The 25,557-nt window shown below is 33.6% G+C and overlaps 2 protein-coding genes across 2 annotated transcripts; one reads left to right on the top strand and one right to left on the bottom strand.

Moving 5' to 3' along the window:
* Nucleotides 1-9,944: 9,944 nt before the first annotated feature.
* LOC131659985 (amidophosphoribosyltransferase, chloroplastic-like) lies at nucleotides 9,945-12,454 on the top strand. The gene has a single exon (XM_058929091.1). It carries the CDS (start codon nucleotides 10,036-10,038, stop codon nucleotides 11,716-11,718), a length of 1,683 nt encoding a protein of 560 aa, XP_058785074.1. The 5' UTR covers nucleotides 9,945-10,035; the 3' UTR covers nucleotides 11,719-12,454.
* Nucleotides 12,455-12,582: 128 nt separating this feature from the next.
* On the bottom strand, nucleotides 12,583-17,657 carry LOC131659984 (tRNA-dihydrouridine(47) synthase [NAD(P)(+)]-like). The gene is made up of 10 exons (XM_058929090.1): nucleotides 17,314-17,657; nucleotides 17,107-17,223; nucleotides 16,781-17,014; nucleotides 15,982-16,288; nucleotides 15,624-15,880; nucleotides 14,914-15,186; nucleotides 14,519-14,800; nucleotides 14,276-14,396; nucleotides 13,585-13,754; nucleotides 12,583-13,072 (listed from the first exon to the last, which is right to left on the bottom strand). Exons 1-10 carry the CDS (start codon nucleotides 17,545-17,547, stop codon nucleotides 12,974-12,976), a joined length of 2,094 nt encoding a protein of 697 aa, XP_058785073.1. The 5' UTR covers nucleotides 17,548-17,657; the 3' UTR covers nucleotides 12,583-12,973.
* Nucleotides 17,658-25,557: the final 7,900 nt, after the last annotated feature.

Consider the following 25,557-nt stretch of genomic DNA (forward strand, 5'->3'; position numbering starts at 1 on the left):
CGTTTTCCACCCTAGTTTAAATCATTTTGAATTCTTTTAAAATATTACATTCTCTCATTAAAATAGTTTATCCAAATACACTTTTAATTTTTAAATTTACAACTATTACCTTCTTTTCTTTCCTTCTCTTCAATTTAATTCTAAAATTTATAAGGTACAAATAGAGTTGTGGTTGGCACCGAAAGCTGCAGATGAGGCCAATGTTCAAAAACATCGTAGTCTTTGTAGGATCTTTATGATTTTATTGATTTGGTAATGCAACACATTATTTGAAGGTAAAACACAATGAGTTTCTAAAAAAAGATGGAGATTGAATGAAATAGAGTTTTGATGCAATGGAGTCACTCTAACATGCAAGTTCGAGAATGAGCGAGAAAATAGTTTGAATGTGTGAATGAGAGAATATTTAAAATAGAGTATGTTGTGCTTTATATAGTGTGAACGATTAAAACTGTCTCGTGTGAGTTGACACCTTACACAACGGACCGCTTGATTATCTCTAATGGTATGCAACCGTTTGAGGGCGAGGATCGAGTGAATGTCTCATAGTTGCAGATATTCCGAGTCCTCAACGTATTGGTACGGGCGTTTTTGGATTGGGCGAGGATAGAGAATTTAAGTCACTGAAATTTAATTTCCTTAAATTTTTCCACTAAAAAGACATCCTCATTAGAAAACTAGTAGAATATTATACTCTTTTGTGTTGAAAAAGAATTACAAGTGTGAGTAGTGTGGGGAAGTCCTACATTGGTTAGAAATTTGGAGACTTGAGCATTTATAAGTGGGAGAAATCACACACCTATCACCTTAAGGTTTAGGGTGAGTATGTGGTGTGTCTCTCATAAAGGTGTGTTGCTCAAAAGAAAAGTCCTCAAGTGTAAAATGCTCCCTCGTTGACCCCCTGACTGTTTCTCCAATAAATGGTATCATGAGCCTTGAGTTTCGAGTGAAGGGACTGGATTACACACTTGAGAGGGAGTGTTGAAAATGAATTACAAGTGCGAGTAGTGTGGGGAAGTTCCACATTGGTTATGAATGTGGAGACTTGAGCATTTATAAGTGGGAGAACCCACACATATTTCACCTTAAAGTTTTGGGTGAGTATGTGGTGTGCCTCTCACAAAGGTGTGTTGCTCCTAAGAGATTTTCCCAAAGTTAAAAGATACTCCTCGTGTTGATCCCCCAAATTGCCCCAACATTTTGGACCCATGACATACTCAGGAAACCCAGTCATAGAAATTTTAACTCTAAGCAACCACATATTTCAAAAGGAAACATTTCAACAGTGTAATATGCTCACAAGGAACACCTATTGATTCTATCCTCTTACACGAACAATTGAATTTCAAACTTGAAGGAAAGAATGAGACTTTCCATTCTGAAACTTGTCTACGATTATCGATAATATATGTGTAATTTGTGCATAAGGTATGACCATGCAAATGCACGTCCTTTGAAGCGTAGGTCATAAAAAAAGATAATCTCCCTTGTGTAGATATTTGTAATGGGTTTCTTCATATCTTGTAATTGTATTTGAAAACAAGTTCGTTGTGTGCTGATGAAAAATCTACCTTAACTTCTCCAGAGATATTTCCAATTCACATCGAGAGGTCATATTAAATCCCGCAAAGAATTTTCTTATTATGTGGGTTCCGACCCACATATTGCGTTTTACATATATGTTTAAAATTCTCATGCTTTCTTGAAAATCAAATTTCACTGTCAAGTTTACCCACTTCTGATCAAACTCATAAATATCATAATCTCTAAATATACACTATTGGAACTTATAAATAAATTGAGTGTTCCTAATACTAGTAGAGCTGTCAAAATGGGCTAGCCCATATGGGTCGGTTCATCAGATTCAAAAAATCATTGGGCTCGGGTCTTAAAATTAGAGCCTATATTTTTCAGGGCTTTTTTAACCCAGCCCTGAAAAACCTGATACCCATTAGGGCTAGCCCATATGGCCGTGGGTAATCCATTAGGCCCACATAATTATAACTTTTTAAAAATATATATTAATATTTATATTGTCTTACTCCAAGATACCACATTGATTTTTCTCACCTCACTAAATTTTATCTATCTTATATTTAATTTTTCTCTTTTAAATATTATACATTAATATAATCAACCTTCTTTCATCGTATTATATTAGTTTTCTCTTATGTTAAATTTTCATGTATTATTTTATACTATTTAAATATATATTGTATTTAGAAACACATTATAGTATCTTTAAGAGATAATATAATACTTTAAAATGTACTATGTTTAAAATAATATATTTTTTAATTTTAGTTATAATAATATTATGGAGTTTTTATTTTAATTTTTTCAAATAAAAAAGTCTGTTTAGAGCTGTGTAGCCCGAAGCCTATCTAGAGTCGAGCTCGAGTAGTAATTCTTGAGTCCACATTACACGGGGCCTTTTTGGCCCAGCCCTAAAAAACCCAGGGTCGGCCCGTTTAGTGTCGGGTAGTCTATTTTGACAGCTCCAAATATTAGTAGCCATATTACGGAATAGGCGTAATGCACATAACACATGGTAAAAATTTGGAAGAACTTTTTTAATTACATTTCTCATAGACTTATCTCCATTAGTTATAGTTGACTTCAAATTTGTACCTCCAATTACTTCAACTAACATTTCTAATAGCCACTCATAAGTTTCTTCTTTTTTATTTCAAACTATGGCACTTGCAAACACAATACTTTGATTGTGGTGGTTTACTCCAAAAAACACATTAGTGGACACAATACATGTTCTTTCTATATGTTGCATCATATGCAAATACATCGTCATATACTTTATAGTCTTTACGACATAGTCATCATACTAAAATATATGTTGCAATCTTGCATTATCGTCGATACTATGTCTCCAAAACAATATTTCATTCGTGTATTGTGTCCATATGAAATTTGTCATAATCAGTCGTCTTTCTGTGAGCTGGTAACATTCTCAAATACTTTTCATCCATCAAAGTATGATTGTAAAAATAATTCAAATACTTAATGTACCACCTTACAATAGTTATCTCAATATGAACTCGACAATTTGCTTCACAATCATATCTCGTCTGAGCCTTGGGTTTACGACTTCCAACTTTGTCTTCATTGTAGCCTTGTCTATAACACATAGGGATGGAAATGCGCAGGGTATGGGTAGGGTACTATAGTACCCATCCCCATACCCGCAATTAGAAAAAATCCCCGTACCCGAGCCCATACACGTTTGGGTAACAACTTTAGCACCCGTACTCGTGCCCTCTGGGTATGTATGTACTCATACCCGTACCCGTTACCCGCATTTCTAATAAAAAAATATATCAACTATAAAATATCATTTAATTTTATCTTTTTAGTATCATTTAAATATTTTCAAAAAACTTATTGTTAAATTATGAAATAAACAAACATTTATGTTACATATGTAATGGTTTAACATCGATGTATTTTCGAAAATTGATAGACATTTATTTTAATACAATAATATAAATCAAAATATATAAATATATATGTTGTGCGGATATGGGGCGGGCTGGGTACTAAGTTGCCCATACCCGCTTATTTAAGTGGGTAATTACCCGAGCCCGTGCCCGTATCCATTTATGGGGTTTTTACCCTACCCATTATGGATATTTTTGTGCGTACCCACTGGGGATGGGCCAAATTGCCATCCCTAATAACACAAAAATGTTTTTTGTGTTGCTTCACCCAATTTTATTCATCAATATCTTGCTTTTTCTTGTTGCAAAACCATGTAAATTAATATACCGATTATAGAACATAAATGTCACCTATACATTTAGAAAATGATATTTATTACATCTTTAATGCACATATTTTTTCAAGTCGACTTTCCAAATATCCTCGACGCTATTACCAATAACATAAGCATTGAAATCAACTCCTAATAATTCATCTCTTAATCTTCAATTTCGTTGTTCACATGTTTATCAGAAAAATTATTATTTTACACTTCCTAAATATTTATCAAATAGAAAATAATTTAAATTCAAGAGTTCCAAATCGTTGCAAAATATCAACGAGCAATAACACTTTGGTATTTAAAAGAAAAAAATAAATGAACCTCTAATGTAAAGTTTGCATTAGAAATGTTCAAAATCAGCTCCAAATGCGATAATGATACTTTTATTCCTTCAGTTTCTTCTATAATCTTACAATAGCACAATAGAAACCTTTACCATTAATTGATACTAAAAATCAAGTAAAATAGAGAAGAAGAACACTATAAGCTTTAGAATGAGATGGACAAATAAAGTTTCAGATGTGTGCGGAGTAACAATTTTCATGCCAAAGCCTAATGGAGAAAGTGAAAAAAAATTGTTGAGATGTCGACATTTGCTTGAAGTTTGGATTTTAGAGAAACATAGAGAAAAGAATAGGCGGACATACCCTTGATTTCATAACTTCTAGTTTGTTTCGTGAATTTATAAGTCATTTTTATTATTAGCTTGCTCCTTTGTCGTTCTTCCACTTGCTTCGTTCTTCATTGACGTATTCAGATATGAAGAAGGGTTTGGTCCTGGTGAAGTGATTTCCTTTAAGTATAAGAAGAGGCGGATAGATACCTATGTTATCGTAACACTTTGAACATTCCCAGAGAAATTTTTTTGAGTGGGGACAGGGATCAAAGCGCCCTTTTTTAACTACGTGATCCGTGCTTCTGATGCACTACGCTAAAATGACAAAGTGAATAAGACGCTGTGATCACAGTGTTTCTTGAATCAGAGGTATCGGTGTTATTGAGGTGTCATTAATCGATGTTGTTGTCTTTGATAGGGTGAATCTGAGGGGAGTACCTGCATGGTTAGCACTCTAACACCAAATCAGTTTAGGGTTCAAGATTTAAGATAATGAAGATGCAATTACTTTGATTAATTCCTGTGAACAATTGTTTAAGTTTTATTATCAATAAAGAACCTTGCTTTTATTTTATATCATTGTTAAACTATCAATCGAGAGATAGGGTTTATACTTGTGCCCTAGGTTCTTATATTGACTTGTTGATTAATACTAATAGATGAGATTTTGAAGAAGTTTTCATAAATCATCGTGGTTAATTCTCTTTATCTTTATAGTTATTTTGAGAGATCGAATATCATATCGATGGAGGTGTTTCTAAATTGATCATTAGACATAATATCAGTTTTGAGGATGAATGAAGATAATAACTTAGATGATGTTCACCTGTGGATTAATTGATTATTGCATAGGAATAGGTTGATGAACCTTAGAACTCAACATATTCATCATCATTGTTATTCGTTCTTTAAGCTTTTAGCCATTTAATTCTTATTATGTTATTTGCACTTTGAGATTAAACAATCAAAACCAATACTTTTCACTACTCATTATAATTCGACTATAGAACTGCAGCAATATTAACTCAGTCTCTGTGGATACGATATTAGAAAATATTTACCCAAAATACTTTCAACAATCGGTCGGTGGGTTATTCCCATTGATGATGTTTGGTACCACATGCATAGTGTTAGTTCATTCATATGCATGAGTTTCATAACATGATTGAATGTGTTTCAGTGTTATGAATTGATGATGTGTTGGTTGTGTGTTGTTGAATTGTCCGAATATGATGCAATTGGGTGAATAATATATATGATGTGTTATTATTTACGATGCAATAATATTTGTTAATTGTGATGAGACTCACCCTTACATGTTGTCATTTTCATATTGAGGATAGCGGCTTTCGATTTGGTGAGGATTAGCTCATAAGTCTTGTGCGTTTAGTATAGCGTCAGGTGTCATGCTCTGATAATTGTAACATTGGGGCACGCTAGCCTAGAGATTATGTTTTAACAACTCTATTCCTGTGATTTTGGTTTTATTGTGGGATGTAGTATCAAAGATGTTATACTCATCCGAATGATGAATTTCCGTTGTGTTGACATGAGATTATTTTATGATGTTTGATTAATTGTTCCTTGGTGAATGCATGACAATGACGTATGATGTTTGTTTTTAAATTAAATTGTGGCACCCTTGTTACATGTACTCTGAAATATTTATTTAATTGCCGCGGGGTTTAGAAGGGTGTTACACGAGTAGTAATTCTTGAATCCACATTACACAACGCCTTTTTGACCCAGCCCTCAAAAATCCAGGGTCGGCCCGTTTAGTGTCGGGTAGTCTATTTTGACAGCTCTAAATATTAGTAGCCATATTGCGGAATAGGTGTAATGCATATAACACATGGTAAGAATTTGAAAGAACTTTTTTAATTGCATTTCTCATAGTCTTATCTCCACTAGTTATAGTTGACTTCAAAATTTTACCTCCAATTACTTCAACTAACATTTCTAATAGCCATTGATAAGTTTCTTCTTTTTCATTTCAAACTATGGCACTTGCAAACACAATACTTTGACTGTGGTGGTTTACTCCAAAAAACACATTAGTGGACACAATACATGTTCTTTCTATATGTTGCATCATATGCAAATACATCGTCTATACTTTATAGTCTTTACGACACATTCATCAAACTAAAATATATGTTGCAATCTTGCATTATCATCGATACTATGTCTCAAAAACAATATTTCATTTGCATATTGTGTCCATATGAAATTTGTCATAATCCGTTATCTTTCTGTGAGCTGGTAACATTCTCAAATACTTTTCATTCATCAAAGTATGATTGTAAAAATAATTCAAATACCTAATGTACCACCTTATAATAGTTATCTCAATATGAACTCGACAATTTACTTCACAACCATATCTCGTCTGAGCCTTGGGTTTATGACTTCCAACTTTGTCTTCATTGTAGCCTTGTCTATAACACAAAAATGTTTGTTGTGTTTCTTCACCCAATTTTATTCATCAATATCTTGCTTTTTCTTGTTGCAAAACCATGTAAATTAATATACCGATTATAGAACATAAATGTCACCTACACATTTAGAAAATGATATTTATTACATCTTTAATGCACATATTTTTTCAAGTCAATTTTCTAAATATCCTCGACGCTATTACCAATAACATAAGCATTGAAATCAACTCCTAATAATTCATCTTTTAATCTTCAGTTTCGTTGTTCACATTTTTATCAGAAAAATTATTATTTTGCACTTCCTAAATATTTATCAAATGGAAAATAATTTATATTCAAGAGTTCCAAATCATTGCAAAACATCAAGGAGCAATAACACTTTGGTATTTAAAAGAAAAAAAATAAATGAACCTCTAATGTAAGGTTTGCATTAGAAATGTTCGAAATCAACTCCAAATGCGATAATGGTACTTTTATTCCTTCAGTTTCTTCAATAATCTTACAATAGCACAATAGAAACCTTTACGATTAATTGATACTAAAAATCAAGTAAATTAGAGAAGAAGAACACCATAAGCTTTAGAATGAGATGGACAAATAAAGTTTCAGATGTGTAAGGAGTAACAACTTTCATGCCATACCCTAATAGAGAAAGTGAAAAAAAAGGAGTTGTTGAAATGCCGACATATGCTTGTAGTTTGGAATTCAGAGAAACATAGAGAAAAGAATAGGTGAACATTCCCTTGATTTTATAACTTCTAGTTTGTTTCGTGAATTTATAAGAAATTAAATCGATTTTTTTTTAAAATTTTGAATTCTACGTTTTTTTAAATGACCAGAATTAGTGTCACTCTTAAATATTTAAAGTTTTGGAGTTTTTAATTGTTTATTATTTTAATTTGCTATTGTTATTTATTGACGGCCATTATATTATATTAAAGGAAAAAAGGGAAAGTAGTCAATGAATGGTGGGACTGGGTTGGAGAGTGTGGTATGCTTATGCCTTGTCCTTTCTTAGTCAAATTGTCTTCAAAGTCTATCCTACAATATGCTTTTCTAAGAAAACAAAACAATCGAGTCATCAATGTCTATCCTATGATATCGTCCCTATATTTGCTACCCATTTCTCTTGGCCACTATCATTTGAACCTCATTCTTATATATTAATTAATAATACTAAGTTAGTCTCTCTTTATCCATATAAATAATTTCTCTTTCAAGTATATAACCATATATTAACTCACACACATATGAATGACAACGACTTTTTTTTATTAGTACACACGTAAATTATACCACATGCATTAACTTTGAAGAGTTGAGAAGAATATATAAGATTTTTGCATAAGAATAATAGTAGTAAGTGTTGTAGTCTTAGTTGATGGAAATGGAATATGATTTTTTTCAGTGGAGTACTAAGAAGGTGTACGTGTACACAAATTAAGAAAAGAATATAAAATTGGTGAAATCCATTTTGAAATGAATGGGTTAGATTATTAGATGCAAAAACTTAATCCAAAGAGAATTCAATCCAATCAAAAGGGACAGCGCCTTTCAATTTTGAGAATTGGGAGTCAAAGTCAGACATCAAACCATAAAGCGAGATTCCCAATATTGATGTTTCTTCCTTTATGGACTAGTGCTAAAAAAAAAAATCAAAGAAAAACGGAAAATAAAATAGAAGATGTACAACGGGCGCTCAAAAAAATTGTTTTTACACCACTAACACAAGGCCCTCAATTCATCGATTCGTCAATGAGAACAACGGGCGCTCTCATTAAATAAGTAGAAGATGTAGTATTATTTATACTAATTGAAATAGTAACCCTAATTTAAGCAAAATAAAATATCAAACAATAAAAATGAATATTAATGTCTCAAATAGAAATGACAAAACTGGTTCGGCCGACCGACATGTCTGTTTTATCTGTATTTTTTATGGGATAGGTTAAAATTTTAAGCGTGTACCCTCTAATATGTGATGCTTAATAGTTTGCTTTAAATTTTCAGTTTGTTTGTGAGTATCCATTGTTTCAAATAACATTTGTGAATTCTTTATTAGTGGAAGACTTAATAATTTTCGGTGACTTTTCATTGGAGACTGAACTAGGTGTAATTGAGGATGGTGCTTAGTATCACTATAAATATTGGTGTACATTATCTTTATCTCTACTCTCTTTTTAAATTGTATAAAATTTGCATATTCTTAAATTTTAATTGCTTTCTAGTTTGTATGGAATTTAACTTTATTGTTGATAGTGATTTAATATTGAAATTTAGATCTATGTTTTTTTTTTATTATAGAGAAGGCCCGAGGAAAAAATTCAATTAATCTTAAACAATTCCACCAAGTACAAATAACATGAATTTGGATGAATGTCTTCAATGACTTTTAAAACCCTCAAAATCCTTGTTTTGAAACTCCAATTTTGTATTCTCTAAAAAAAGTAGTAAACAATCTTATGTTACTCATGCACTCTTACACTATCTATATATAATTGTGATTGGCCTTGTTAATTTTAATCATATACTCCATAAATTTTAATCATATGCATAAATTTTAATTATATATATTTTACACTATCTATATATAGATAGTGTAAAGATATTTTACACTATCTATATATAATTGTGATTAACCCTAAACAATTAATTCTTTTTTTAAATAAGTATTTTTTGTACTTTATGTTTATTTTTATTATATTAGTTATTCCATAAATTTATTAAAAAAATAATTTAATTTAAAAAATCAATTTATTAAATAATAGAGATTGGAGAGGATTATTTAACATGTATGTTATTTTTTAGTTGAAAAATAAAATTATTAAAATTGATAAGTTTTTATTTTTGATGGGATAGTAGGATGCCGCAAATTTTACAATTAAAAGAACTGATTTCATAAATTTTCGTAAATTTTGTATTTATAAGTGATAATCATCATCGTACATTAATTTGGAAAAAATAAATAGAATCATGCTTATTTTTTTAAAAAGGAATCTTAATATTATAATTTTTAAAATATATTTCACGATATTATAATTTATTTTTTTAATATTTGAAACAAACAAAGTAAAAGATTCGTTGTCAAATTAGTCACAACCATTGAAGATGCTCTAACAAAACCTAAGTCCCCGCTCAGTTAGTAGTTATATACTGATTGCCTCCTCTTTCCCTTTACCCTGTTTTTATTATTATTACGCGGCATGGCTTCAAACTCTGCTCTCTCCAACCCCAAACTCTCTTTCTCTTCTTTTTCTTCTTCTTCTTCTTCCTCTCTCAACCCTTCTTTTTTCCACAACAAACTTCTCTTCTCAAAACCAAACCTCAAAACCACACTCTCCCATTCCCGCAACCTCAAACCACCCTCCTCATCCACCAACACCAACCCTATCACCACAGACACATTCCCTTTCCATAACCTAACCGCCAACGATAACGAAAAGCCTCGCGAAGAATGCGGCGTCGTCGGTATCTACGGCGACGCCGAAGCTTCTCGCTTATGCTACCTAGCTCTCCACGCTCTTCAACATCGTGGTCAAGAAGGTGCTGGAATTGTCTCCGTTAATAATAACGTCCTTATAACCGTCACCGGCGTTGGACTAGTCTCCGAAGTTTTTAACGATACGAAACTCCGGCAATTACCGGGAACTTTAGCCATCGGTCATGTTCGTTACTCTACAGCAGGCCAATCTATGCTGAAAAACGTTCAACCTTTTGTTGCAGGTTACCGTTTTGGTTCCGTTGGTGTTGCTCATAACGGTAATTTTGTTAACTACCGTTCCTTGAGAAACAAGCTTGAAGAATCTGGTTCGATTTTTAATACGAGTTCTGATACTGAGGTTATTCTTCATCTTATCGCGACTTCGAATCAGAAGAGTTTTATAACTAGAGTCATTGATGCTTGTGAGAAGGTGAAAGGTGCTTATTCGCTTGTGTTTGTTACTGAGGATAAGCTTGTTGCTGTGAGAGATCCTTACGGTTTTCGGCCTTTGGTCATGGGAAGAAGAAGTAATGGTTCTGTTGTTTTCGCTTCGGAAACGTGTGCGCTTGATTTGATTGAAGCTAGTTATGAAAGAGAGGTTTATCCTGGTGAAATTGTGGTTGTGGATGAAACTGGTGTTCAATCTTATTCTCTGGTTTTTCATCCAGAGCCGAAACAATGTATTTTTGAGCATATTTATTTCTCATTGCCGAATTCGGTTGTTTTTGGGAAATCTGTTTATGAATCGAGAAGATTGTTTGGTGAGATATTGGCTACTGAGAATCCTGTTGATTGTGATGTTGTTATAGCTGTTCCTGATTCTGGTGTTGTTGCTGCGCTTGGCTATGCTGCGAAAGCTGGTGTTCCTTTTCAGCAGGGTTTGATTAGGTCACACTATGTTGGTAGAACTTTCATTGAGCCGTCGCAGAAGATTAGAGATTTTGGTGTGAAGTTGAAGCTTTCGCCGGTTCGTGCTGTTCTTGAAGGTAAAAGGGTTGTGGTTGTGGATGATTCTATTGTGAGGGGGACAACATCATCTAAAATTGTGAGGCTGTTAAAGGAAGCTGGTGCTAAAGAAGTTCATATGAGAATTGCATGTCCACCAATTATTGGGTCTTGTTATTATGGTGTGGATACACCTAGCCCTGATGAGTTGATATCTAATAGGATGAGTGTGGATGAGATTAAGGAGTTTATTGGTTGTGATTCACTTGCTTTTTTGCCTATGGATAGTTTGAAGAAGCTGTTGGGTGATGATTCTTCTAATTTCTGTTATGCTTGTTTTACTGGGAATTATCCTGTTGAGCCTAATGAACTCAAAGTCAAGAAGGTTGTGGATGGTGGATTAAATGGATCTGTTCAAGGTAACCCAAATCAGAAAGAGGTGAAGATTGTTGGAGTTTGAGTACAATTGTTCTACTTGCGATTCTGGAGTATAGTATATATACACCACATTATTATACAAGGTACAATTAGTGGACAGATAAATGTCTAAAGAGAGTATCATCTGACTACACTATTTTACTTTTAGCTAATTTGGAAATTCTTAATACTATCTATTGTTATATTTTGAAATTTTTCTTATTTTTAATTTAGGTTGATCTTATATATGATTAAAAACTAAGGAGGTTTATTTTATAGTTTTTTTATTAGGAACTATAGGTTTTGCATTGTTTTTGTTTATTTTTCAATATAGAACTATATATTTCAGGTTTTGCCCTTTTGTTGTTATTTCTTCTTAAATATACAGCACACAGACTATAATCTTTCGAATATTATTCAACTTCTTGTGATTTTATTTGAGACCTCAAATGTAGACAGTTGTAAATATCTGGCTTAATTTTAGTTGGTTCTTTTCTACTAAATGTGTTAACTTCTTTTTTTAATAATTGAACAAAGTGGCAATTGTGATGGTAGCTTTATGACCAAATAAAATGTTACAGGTTCAAATGCGCGGTTTGAAGAATAAGTCATTTTTTGTTGATTTATTTACATGTATTTGTTTATGTAAAAACTTTAATACTCATATTATCACTTGACGCCCTGTTTTACATAAAAAAAAAAAAAAAAAGTTGAGCATTCCTAACTGAATGTTTTGTCATTGCAAACAATAGTGCAGTTTCTAATACAGACACAGGCCATTATTTAATTCATGTGCAGTCGTTGTCTTTAGTCTTCCAGTATAAACACATGGAACCGTCTTTGACAACTTTCTTTAAATGGCATATGAAATTAGTATGCTGGGTCAAATTAAGAAAGGGATTCAAAATACGCAATACCAAAATCTCATCACATTTATGATACTTGTTGGGTGTTTATCTGAACCACGTTTTGCACATAAAATGTGACATGAGTCACTTCCCAAGTCCTCCCCAATCAACCATTGAAAGAACTCCGACATAAATTCAGCAATTACAAATTTCAAATTGACCCAAACATGCAAAAGTTGGCATGACTCTAAATTACTATTGGTTACATTTCAAATGTCAAGGTTTATTAAAAATATGTTTTAATTCCTAGTAGAGGAGGGGAGAGTTGAAAATCAAGCTCAAGTATGAAAAACTCCTCCAAATAAGGGAACAATGCGACAAGACGGTTACAAATGTCTCCTCAGCTTGTTCAAACTAACCGGGCAGCAGCAGGCAAGACAAACTCCAGAATTAGCCATTTTCTGCTCTGTCGTAAGCATTTGATTTATGCTTTGGTGCAAAAGTAAAGCCATCTGGAACTTTGCCAAGTAACATCTCAGATAATCGTACCTGTGTATAACGAAATCGTATTAGATTATAAAGAAAATGTATAGATGATTATGAAGTGTTAATATTATAGTATTAGATTATAATGAAACGAAATCGTATTAGATTATAATGAAAATGTATAGATGATTATGAAGTGTTAATATTATAGTATTAGATTATAATGAAATCGTATATAGATAATTATGAAGTGATAATAGTCTCATCTCCATCTTTCACATTACCTACCAGCTACATCCTGTTGAACAAAACTATATTTTATTTTTATTGTCTTTGAATGGAGAGTTTTGCACAGAGAAGAAAATGTAGAATCTTCATTTATTTTAATGAAAAGTAAAATAATTATAATGAATAAGGATAAGGACAAAAAACTTGAGGATAATCTATCGTTTTATATCTTCCATTCTAGAGAAAATTAATAGTCAGATAATATTAATTGGAATAGAAATGCTGCATATCAAAAAACTGTTTAAATATATACTCAAGAAAACTTGAAACAAAAGGGAATTGCATACCCAGTCAGCTGCGGAGTCTGAGGCCATCAGTGTCTCGAGGTCATCACGCCCGTAGTAAGATGGTGGACGCCAATTTATTCGTTGTGGAACAACTTCCATAAGACCAACAGGTATGTACCTACAGGTGTAGCTAAGCCATTCCAACAAGAACCGCCTGGTTGTCTCCACTCCTGAAATACAACATATAATTAGGAATTGTACACAATTGTAAGATAACAAAAAAGAAAGGGCTCATTTCATGTTGTTTTTCTATCAAATCGTTTGTAGACTATGTGTAATGATGTAAAGGATTAAAGGTATACTTTCTTAGGAGCAAACTCAACTCTCTTACAAGAAACTCCCCAAAATTATTTATATGTTCCTAGTGCAAAAGCCCCTCCCTTAATACACTCATCAATGAGTTGTATCCTTTGCAAGAAGAAAAAAAGACAAGAACCAAATCTGACCCCTTTATATAAGGATCGTTCATTCATGGCATAAGATAAGACAAGTACAACTAATAAGTGTTGTGTTTACTTTGAGGAAGGAACAAGCTCGAATAAATGGAGAGAGTGGTGTTAGGCCGTCGTCGAATATCTAACATGGACAAAATACATAAAAAGAACATGTAACGACCCTACTTAGATGGATAAGAGGAACGGTTAAAATATGAATATAATAAAGCTACTTCATCAGCAATAATAAAACGTACCTTTGGTATCGGAACCCCAATGTTGAAGTCCAAAATGCACAAAATCTTTGAAAATATTTAACCGCTCGCCGGAACTGATGTCCCAATGTCGCTGTTCCTTGATCTCTGTAAATATCCAAGGCTGCACACGACAGTCATGAGTTTAAACGATATTGTTCCCGATGAAGTCAACATACATGAGATACAATAATACTCAATAACAAACTCCATAAAATGAGATTGAGGCAAGGTGATGATACTAACTTTAATCAGTGCACCACGGGCAATCATGCATGTAGCAAGCTCGGGGCATTCAGTTTTGTGCTTGTTCCAGTCTTCAAATGAAAAAACATCTCCATTCCCCACTACTTGCAAATTTTTAGGAGCTTTCTTGGTACATTGATATACGTAATCCCAGTCAGGAAGCTTGCTATAGCGTTGTTGCCGTGACCTACCGTGTATTGTCACTGCACTAGTTCCCCAAGAGCTAAAGTCAGCTATCACTGAGTCAATACGGTTCTTCCCTTCAAAATAAGCTGTCCGAACCTGGTGCAACGAAAAATTCAGAGCCGCAGCAGAACAGAGGAAGCTATCAAGATGCTAAATGGAATTTGACAGAAATTTTGCTGTGTTTAATTAGTGTTTAGCATGGAAGATACCTTGATAGTTATTGGTATATCAACTGTGCCTGAAGCGACTTCTACAACATTTTTCATGCGCATTGGTTTTGTAAGAAGAGCTGATCCAGCACCCTTGTTCACAACAATGTCAATAGGGCAGCCCATATTTATATCAATGAAATCTACTGAACATTCCTTTTCTATTAGTTCAACTGTTCGCGCCACAGAATCTGGATATGCGCCACAGATTTGTACACCAAATAAATCTTCAGATGAATGGCGTCTCAGCAATGCCCATTCTGAAGCTTGACCCTATAACAAAAGAAAAATAATGGCATTTGAAATATCGAAATAATGGTTCAAATGTTGAGAGAATATACAAAAGAAAAGACAGGGCTAGAGCTGCGCAGAACAAAACAAAGAGGATAGAGCATGGGAGAAGGAATATTATCATGTTCCATTCTTGATAAATCATCAGTTCACAACTGAGTTTTACAAAAGGTTATTACTAATTTATTAGTAGTAGTAAATTCAGGTTTCAACATTCAAAAGCAGCAATATAATGTAACATTGCCTAACTATGAGGGATAGAATATAACTCTCTACATAAATTAATTTCACGGGAAAAAGATAGACACCAGACTATATGGGAACTGCCCGGAATTCATATCACAATATAACAAAGTTGATTAGATCACCACTATACACGGGATTAAAGAGAGAAACTAGCAGAAAATCCATTTAGGTACCTGCAAAAGATTTGTGCACATTGCCATTTCACCACATGTTACATCAGCTCCTAATACTTTGCAAACTCTCCGGAAAGGGAGATTTCCAACAGTGGTCAAGGGGGCAAGATACAACTTATCCCTGAAATCAATAAGCTTCTTCTCACGCGAGTGAGATTTCAAGCTTATATCAGTTTCTGGGGTTATAGCTTCAGTTCCTGCCTCTGGTTCAGATCTTATGCAGCTTCCGTCAATATTTTGACCAGCAACATTCACACCTGTTTCAGCAAGATGAAGCTAAGTAAGTACCACTAAATTGAATGCAATAGAATACTAAACAAGTAAAACTATACAATCAAGTAAAAGATGATTTTATGACCTTCAGTTTTTGTCTCCTCAACACCACAATCTTCTGCAGTTTTTCTTCTCTTCAGAGGACAATGTACATCAGATTCAATTTCTCTATTGATGACATCGGCATCTTTTAGAACCTCTACAGAGCCTTCTAACTTAGAATCCGAGTCAACGATCACCCCAAAAGAATCATCATCATCAGACTGATGGCATTTGTCGACACCATCTTTGTTTTCCAACTCAGATGTAACCACACAAGAACCAATGTCATCAGACTGAACACATTTGTCACCACCATCTTTGTTTTCCAAGGCATTCCCTTTTGACTTAGACTGAAAAATGATTGAAGATTGATTAAAATGGAAGGAGAAGATCAAAACTGAGTGCTAAAAGAAAGTTACAATTACATTAAGGCCGTATTAAAGGGGAAAAAACAACATATAATTTTTGAGCAATAATCACAAAGGAATACTGACAAAGGCATTTTAAACCTATTATTTCAGTACAGTAATAATTAATTAGGAAGAAAAACTGTGAGCATGTTGAAGAAGATTTACAAGTTATGAAACAACTTAAGAAAATGAGAGTAGTTTAAAGCAAACACATGTGTTGTTGTCAGACACAGACACGCGTTGGACACCAGACATGTCATCAATAGTGTAGTGCAACTATAATTACATGCATACCGGCGTCTTTATATGAACTACCACCTATGTAACAAAATCACTATAATGACAATCATTTACGACATTTTATAAGGAAAATAACAAACATAACACCACTATCATCAACAACAACAACAAACAAATAAATAAAGAACATACCAAGAGACCAAGGCTTTTGAGTACTGCATCAGCCTTGGGGAAAGTCATCTTATTTTTCCACAAAAGCTTTTGAACATCTTTGCTAAAACCATTAACTTCAGACCGTCTCTCCAATCCATTTGAAGCTAAAGGCTTACCTTCTTCATGAGTACCTAAAAATCTACACGATAGCCCATAAGGACAAGACCCTTCAGATTTCAAAAAAGGACATTCACCCTCCAAATCAGCCGGTTTCTGCACTCATTCAAACCAAAAACTATTCTTAATTACATACATTAAAATTAGGGTTTAATAAAACAATTCAGTACAGTGATAACACTATCTACCTGTTCCTTAAAAGCTTCTATATCATGGCTAAAACGACACTTATCTTGATAACGACACGAATTAACATCACCAGACTTGGAAATTTCAGGACAGAGATTTTTCGTTGATTTTTGATCCTACAGAGTAGAAAGTAAACGTCATGTCGAATTTTCAGTTGATTTTTTGCATGCTATATATAATGGAAATGCGAGTGGTGGAAGGAGTACCTGACGACGTTCGCGTTTGAGTTGGCGTTTGGATTTCTTCTCTTTGGCGAGAACGGGGGCTTTGTCTTTGGGGATTGAAACATCGTCGTTTTGGGAGGAAGTTCGGTCGGGAGGAGGACGGAGGAATTCGGTCTTGACGGGAGCTATGCACCTGGCGATGAGTTCATCGGTGGTTTGATGAGTTGCTGCCGAACCTCCGTGGCGAGAATCTTCCTCGCCGCCGTCCGCGTCCATATTCTGTATTCAGTGTGAAAATGCTGATGGAATGGTTTTCGGTCTTTTACTGTTATCAGTAAGTTTGTAACCGTAGGCGTTGGCCTCCCTACGTGAAAGAAATGGACAGATACTTGGCAATGCCGGGTAGGGTTTTTATCTGTTTTTTTAATAAAACAATCTACTACCTACTATACAAATAATTACTAAGCGATTCACCAATCTGACAAACATGTCCTGACTAGGGCCGCCCCGCCCGCTGTCCGCCTTTCCTTAAACCCGCTAAAAAACGAGCGGGACGGGTATGTCCGCCAAGTGAAATGGACATAAAAATCATGTCCGCCCCGCGGCGGGCTTGCCCGTCTATTTTTATTTATATTTTTTTAGATTAATATGTTTATTTTACCTTTTAATTAAACTTTTCACTTATTTTTTAAAACAATTTTTTATAAAAGCAACTTTTTAACAATTTTTACTTAAAAAAAATTACATATTTACAAATAAATATATAAAATAAACCATCAAGAATTGTAATTACTATAATTAACTAAAAAAGGCTTTGGCGGGGCGGGCTATGGTGGACGGCGGGTTTTGGAGGGGCGGGCTTTGGCGAGCGGCGGGTCTAAAATCCCAACCCAACCAGCCATTTTTTGGCGGGTGCGCGGGCCGGGCCGGCGGGCCACGGCCCGTTTTGCCACCCCTAGCCCTGACCAATATGTAAAAAAAAAAGGCAATTTCTTAAGGACAAAACTTAGGTACAATTCTATAGGTGTGGTTCTTACTATTTTCCAATAAAAATATGACAAGTGTATAATTTCCTGTTACACTGATGCAAATTTCTACTATTTTCACTCATTAAATCATATTTAAGTATATTTGTCATATTTTTATTAGAAAATAGTAAGAACCACAACTAAAGAATTGTACCTAAGTTTTGTTCATTCCGTAACTAACAAAATAACATACTACTTGTAACACCCCAAATTCTAGACTAATTATTTATTTAATTATTTTAGCGTGAATCTATGAGTCATTGTGAAGTATTGAAAATGTGATAATATGTTGAGTCCTTATTATGGTTTGTGATGATCTGTGATGTTTGAGATTATGATGACTTATGTGATGTCTTGGCGATTCATGTGATGTCGTGGTGGTTTGCGTTGTGTATCGATGAATTTTGGCGTATTTTAGAATAATTAGAATAATAAGTGGAATTATTTTAATTAGTAAAATAAAATAATATCAGTGTTAGAGATATTAAGGGTAAGAGTGGTCATTTGTGAAGAGTAAATGAGGGCAATATGGGAAGACCATATTAGGGGTCCTAGGGATAAAAAGAGAAAGGAGGAAAGAGGGAATCATTCTGTACGATCAAAGATTTGTGAAGAGGCAAAGGGAGAGAGATAGGGCACGAAGAACATGGAGAAATACGTAGAGAGAACGATAAGAGAAATAGAATCCAACCGTGAATTAAGGTAAAGGGTGACTATTCTTTATATTAACTAGTATTATAGTTTTAATGATGGTAGAATAGATTAAGAGTTTAAACCTCTATTTAGGATGTTAAGGTTTATGAGATTCTGACATTGACATGCCCAATTTGATGAATATGATGCAATTGGTTTGTTATAATTGATGGATGATAGTTATATTGCATTGTTGTTGTGTTAGAATCATTAAAACTGATGAAAATTTGTCACTATAATGTGTGGGTTCGTATTTGGTGTTGATAGTGAAAGTAGGAATGAAGAAAAGTCATAAAATTGGAGTTTTCTGCTACAGCAGCGTCAGGAACCGGTTCCCATGTGGGAGGAACCGGGTTCCCATAGTAAAAACCCGAAACGAGGTGATTTTGTTCAGCAGGAACCGGTTCCCAGATGGGGAGGAACCGGGTTCCACAGATTTTCTCAAATTTCACTTAACTTTAAAAGCTCCTAACTTTCAAACCGTAAGTCCGTTTTAGACGTCATTTTGGACGTTGTTCCTTAAATTGAATACTCTACCATATGAAATAATTAAAACAACAATAACTTGATTTTATTTTGAAAAGTATCGTTTTCTCCAAATGTGGTTTATTCTTGTATTGCATAATTGATGAGGTGCAACGATTTTTTGTTTGCATAATTGAATATATGCAATGATGTGTGTTGTTATAATGTGATTGTTTCTGCTTGTTATGCAAATGGATGTTGTTCGTGGTAAATATGGTTATCATGTGTTTTGATGAATGATGATGCAGATGGATGTTATTCATGGTAAATGTTGTTATCATGTGTTTTGATGAATGATGATGTAAATGCCTTGTTGCTGTTGGGTTGATTTGTTGTACTTAGTACACGATTGTGAGAGGTGCTATTGTTGTTTGCACTGTGTGGTGAATTAAATTATGTTGATGATGTTCATATGATTTAAAGTGGTGATTAGCATGTGATAGATTGTGCATGCATTTATGAATCATATGGTGGCTGAATCCCGACGTAGATGGATCAGTGGTCGCTAATTCCCATTGTGTGGAATTAGTGAGTGGAAGTAGTCGTATCCTTGATGATGGTGGATCGGTGAGATGGGTGAAACCCATGATTGGTACCACATGCATATAATTGCATTGCATTAGGTGTATGAATCATTATAACATGAATGGAAGTGTTCCAATGTTATAATATTGTGTGTTGATTAATGATTGTGATTGGTATGAATTGATAAATCTGAATATGCTAAGTATGGTGGATAATTGCTTATGAATTCTATATTTGACGATTTATAATGCTATTTAATTTATGATGTAGTCTCACCCTTACTCTTATTTTTCAGATGGAAGATAAGTGGCTTAGATGTTTGGTGAGGATGGCTTTTAAGGAGTTATCGTTTTTAGTCTAATAATTAGGTGTTGGTGTCATGCTCTGAATACTTGTAACACTGGGAACACATGTTTTTAGAGTTATCATACTCTTTTATTTCTTTATTATTTGGTTTGGATAATTCTCTTTTGTTGGAATAAAAGGCTTAGATCCTTATGAATGATGTTTCATGGAGTATCCAAATATTTTTGATTTTCCGCTGTGATAAAACATGAGTTTGAATTGATTACATGTTGTTTTCTCAGTAGAGCATGATTACGCCTGGAATGTATAATTGTTTTAAATTGTGACGCCCTTGAATTCATGTTTAACTCTGATTTTGTACTATGTTTTTCGGGGTATTTAGAAGGGTGTTACACTACTTCTACTATACAAACTTTTAATAAGAGATTGACCAATCTGACCTTTGCTAAAAAACTATTTATACATAAAAAAGGTAATTCCGTAACTAACAAAATAACATACTAATTTTTTTGTTTTTTAATAACCAAGCCCCAAATTGTTGGTCTCTCATTGGTCCAATTTCATTTTTCCTCTTTCCCTCCATAACATACCCTATTTTTCATTACTATCCATAATTTTCTCTCTCTGTGCCCTCTTCTCTCTCTCTCTTTCTCTCTCTCTTTTCCCCTTCCGTGCAGTTTGTAAGTCACCCGTGTATCTTTTGATACGATGTGATAGACTAATTATTACTTGACTGTTTCTTAAGTTATTATTCTCACTCTTGAAGCTTTTAAGCAAAAGAGTTTGAGTTTTGTATTTGAAGTGTAATATTCTAAATTAGGTTGTTCTTGATACAGTCACTTGAATTGAGATTGTTAGATATCACTGGGGTGATTTAAGAAGTAACACGGTGATTTCTCATATCTAGATGTTGATTTCTAGATAGAAGTGGCACTGTGTAGTGACTAAGTGAGAAGTTGTAAACTGAAACTGTTCAGTTTTGAATTGATATTTCTAATAGTGGATTTCATTTATGGTTTGGTAGCCCCTGTAGTAGGTGATGTTGCATCTAACTGGGTTAACAATTCTTTGTGTTATTTATCATTCTAAAATCTTTAATTCAGTATCAATTTCAGTCTGATATTTCTTGTCTGTTTCCAGATGTTGTACCATCTGTCTTGACATTACATGTTGTTGAGATGGTTGTGCTAGCATGTGCCAAAAATTTCACTTTCCTCAGTCCTACCGGTCCCTTGGACATTGATTTGTCTGAAGAACACAGAAACTCTGACTTCTTCGGTAGGATTCCACACATCACTACCGAAGAAACTTGGAAAGAATACTTCTTCCTTTTCTTGTTGAATTTCCAAACTCTAGCATCACCACACAAGCTCAATCTTGACCTACAACTCAAGAACTTCATAAACATCAACAAATAATGAATCTCCTCTACAATAGATCTCGCATTCCCTAAGAATATAAAAGCAACAAATGTTTATCTTGCTAAAGGTTAAAGATGAACTTAGATGCAAAAGATAGATGTGAGAAGGTGTTCTTCAAAAGTGAGTTTCCAAGTTTTTAGAAAGACTCTCAAAGATGTGATTATTATCACAATAATCACTTAAACTTAATTTATTATGGTGAGGGAGAGAGGAAATGAAAATATATACGTGCTTGAGATTATGCATAAAAGGTGAGTAAAAATACCCTTTTGATTCGAGTCAAGAGCAATGGGTATGATTTTAGTCAAATGAATGAAATGGTTTGAATCAAGAGCTTAAAACTCAAATTCTGCATTGTGGTTCAAATCAAGTGTAATATATGATTAGAATCATGGTAAATTATGATTCAAATAAAGTACAACATATGATTCAAATCAAACTAGACATAATCAAAATATAAATCAGATTTTGCACTATGATTTGAATAATGTGAAACTTGTGATTCGAATCAAGTGTTATCCGTGATTTGAATCATGGTAGGCAGAGGCAAAATTTGGATTTTCAATAAAATGATAATCTTCACATTCATGTTTGATTTGAATCATGCCTAACCCTGATTCGAATCACACTTCTTAAAATTGATTTTTAGGTTAAATTGAAGTGTAATTTTGAATCTACATTTAGTATGATAGGAACCATTCATTCATGAGTTTCATGACCCAAATAATCGACTAATTTAACTTGAACCATATTGCATTAACTTTTACCCAAGGGGTTTGATTTATGCATGAAAAAACACGATTTAATGCAAAACACTTATTTAAAAAGCATTGCACTCGATTCTAAGACATATGCAAAGATCTAATTTAGAGGGGACTCAATTACGAAAGTGATAAATGATAATCGATAATAAACGAGACAAATAGCAAAACTGAAGCCCTATAGGGCAGAGCAACTTTAGTCTCCCCCATTTTTATGCTTGGTAAACTTGTATTATAATTGAGTCGACATGAGCATTAAGTAAAGCGTGCTTTCCTTCGTGCTCCCAGTGAACCATTGCACTATATCAAATTTGCATAAAAATGCATATATCAAAGCTAAACTCACATTACAACTTCTCCTTCTTTAACAAGATCAAAAATAGATAAATGTTAATGAATCTAAATGCAAAATAACCAGCAACAAAATAAATAATCTAGAGAAAATGAATCTAAACATACCTAAAGAAGAATATACAACAAAGAGAATTATATAACACAGACACACGAAAGATAACACATGCTAGATACAACAAATATGCATAACAATGACATGAAACATTCAACAACAAAACATAATGATTAATTCACATGTAAAAACATATTGGAAGAGGGATAAGTAATCCATGAAATATGAATATACAATGGTTAAACATAGTTGTTATGTTCATGCACATAATCAAGGATGCAGTTAACAATATTTTACATGCAAAAATATAGTGTCAAAATGCAAAAACAATATGAAGAAAACAACTTTGAGGTAGATGAAAAGAGGTAATGAATGATCAAAATGCAAATAGTATGGTATGAAGGATAGAAAAACACTTAGAAAGGGGGGGGGGGGTTGAATAAGTGTGACTTTAAAAACTCTTAAGACAAAAACAATTAACACAATTATTTTTATCCTGGTTCGTTGTTAACGAAACTACTCCAGTCCACCCCCTTAGAGTGATTTACCTCAACTGAGGATTTAATCCACTAATAAATCTTGATTACAATGGTTTTCCACTTAGATACCCTCTAAGTCTTCTAGAGTATTCTGATCACAACTTGATCACTCTAGGAATACAACACTTAGAAACTTCTAAGTCTTCTAGAGTCTACTGATCTCACTGATCACTCTAGGAACCTTTTACAAATCAATGTAAAATAAATGTTTACAAGAGTATTCAAGTGCTTCTTAGAAAGCTATAATCACAACTGTGATATTTCTCTTAAGTTCTAAGCTTAACTCTCACTAAGATATTACAAGTGAAGTGAGAATGAAGATGAAGTTCGTAAGTAATGAATTCAACAGCGTTTTAGTATTTTGCAAGAGTTGTTCTTATGCTTCTGATCAGAACTTCATATTTATAGGCATTTTGAGAAGATGATCGTTGGGAGCATTTAATGCGTTGCGTGTTCCGTACAGCTCTGCATTTAATGTTTCACTCTTTTGTCAACAACCTCGAGCCTTGCTTTTGCTGCTTCTATTGACTTTGCCTTTTGTAGCTTCTAACGTTCCTTTTGTCAGTCAGCGTAGCCTGTCATCTTGTAGTTGCTTCTGATCTGATCTTTGTAGATACAACGTTTGAATAATCAGAGTCAAACAGCTTGGTGCAGAGCATCTTCTTGTCTTCTGACTTTGAAGTGCTTGAGCGTGATACCATAAGAACTTCAGTGCTTCTGCTTCTGATCTCATGTTCTTCTGATGCTTCATAGACCATGTTCTGATTCTGCTTGACCATCTTCTGATGTCTTGCGAGAGCATGTTCTGATGTTGTATTCTTGAACCTTCTGAGTTAGTGCTTCTGGCGCTGAATTGTGCGTACTCCTTATATAATTCCTGAAATGGAAAATGTAAAGGATTAGAGTACCATATTGTCTTATACAAAATTCATATACATTGTTATCATAAAAACAAGAATATTGATCAGAACAAATCTTGTTCTAACATGATATGCACATGTAACATAACCTAATTATATGAATGAAAGAAAATGAGATATTTTTTCGCAAAAAAAATGGTTTAATAATGAAATGAAATGATTGATTGGAATTTGAAGAGGCATGCGCTAAAACTCAAAATTGAATGTTACGATTCAAATTAGAAATACATGTGATTCAAACCAATTACTTATTTTTTTTATGAGAAACCAACATTGATTCAAATCAAATAGTAATGTGATTTAAATCAAATAAAGCAATAGCTTTTCAAGAAAAAATGAAGAGGTCTTGATTCGAAAAATGATGTCCTCTAATTCGAATCATGAATTACAAATCTTAAAATTTTAAATGCATGAAAAATAACTTTTATGAAATTGCAAAAATGATAACTAAGATTTTTGAATTCTAAATTATTTTAAGGGTTTAATATACTTCACCCCCCTGCCATTATAGCGAGTTTTGGTTTGAGCCCCCTGAAGTTTTTTTTTTATTAAAAGCCCCTTATAAAACATAAATCCTGGATTTACCACACCCTTTTACCCTCTTTGCTGACTGGGCTTTGATGATGTGGCAAAATAAGACTTGATGACTATATATGACCATGGCTTTTACCCTTTTATCCCTTATATTCAATTAAAATATTAATTAAGAAGCAATTGAAAATCTGTACACACACCAGAGGTCATTTTTTCTTCTTCATTTCAACCACCACCTCACCGTTGAACCTCCACCACCTCACCGTCTTCCTTCCATGGTTTTTTGTCTAACTATCAAAACACATATTTGTTGACATGATGATTGATTGTAGGGATGGTACCCCTAATTGATTGCATATCGTATTGCAGAACACTGTCAAGTTGAAAACTTGCAGTTTCATTGTTTTGAGAGTAATGCAATTTGCACCCCTGAAATATACATCCTTGCTAACTAGGAAATACGCTGGGCTAAATTGCAGCTTCCATTTTGAAATACAAATTTAGTGCATGCATTAATTTGATTATGAGTGAGAACGTATATATTATGATTATGAACACAATACAATTACAATATATTTACAAACAGGGCACGTTCCTTGTTGCCGCAACCAAGGATCAATGCAATTAG

This window comes from Vicia villosa, linkage group LG3 (assembly GCF_029867415.1).
Source record: "Vicia villosa cultivar HV-30 ecotype Madison, WI linkage group LG3, Vvil1.0, whole genome shotgun sequence".
Taxonomy (NCBI): Eukaryota; Viridiplantae; Streptophyta; class Magnoliopsida; order Fabales; family Fabaceae; genus Vicia; species Vicia villosa.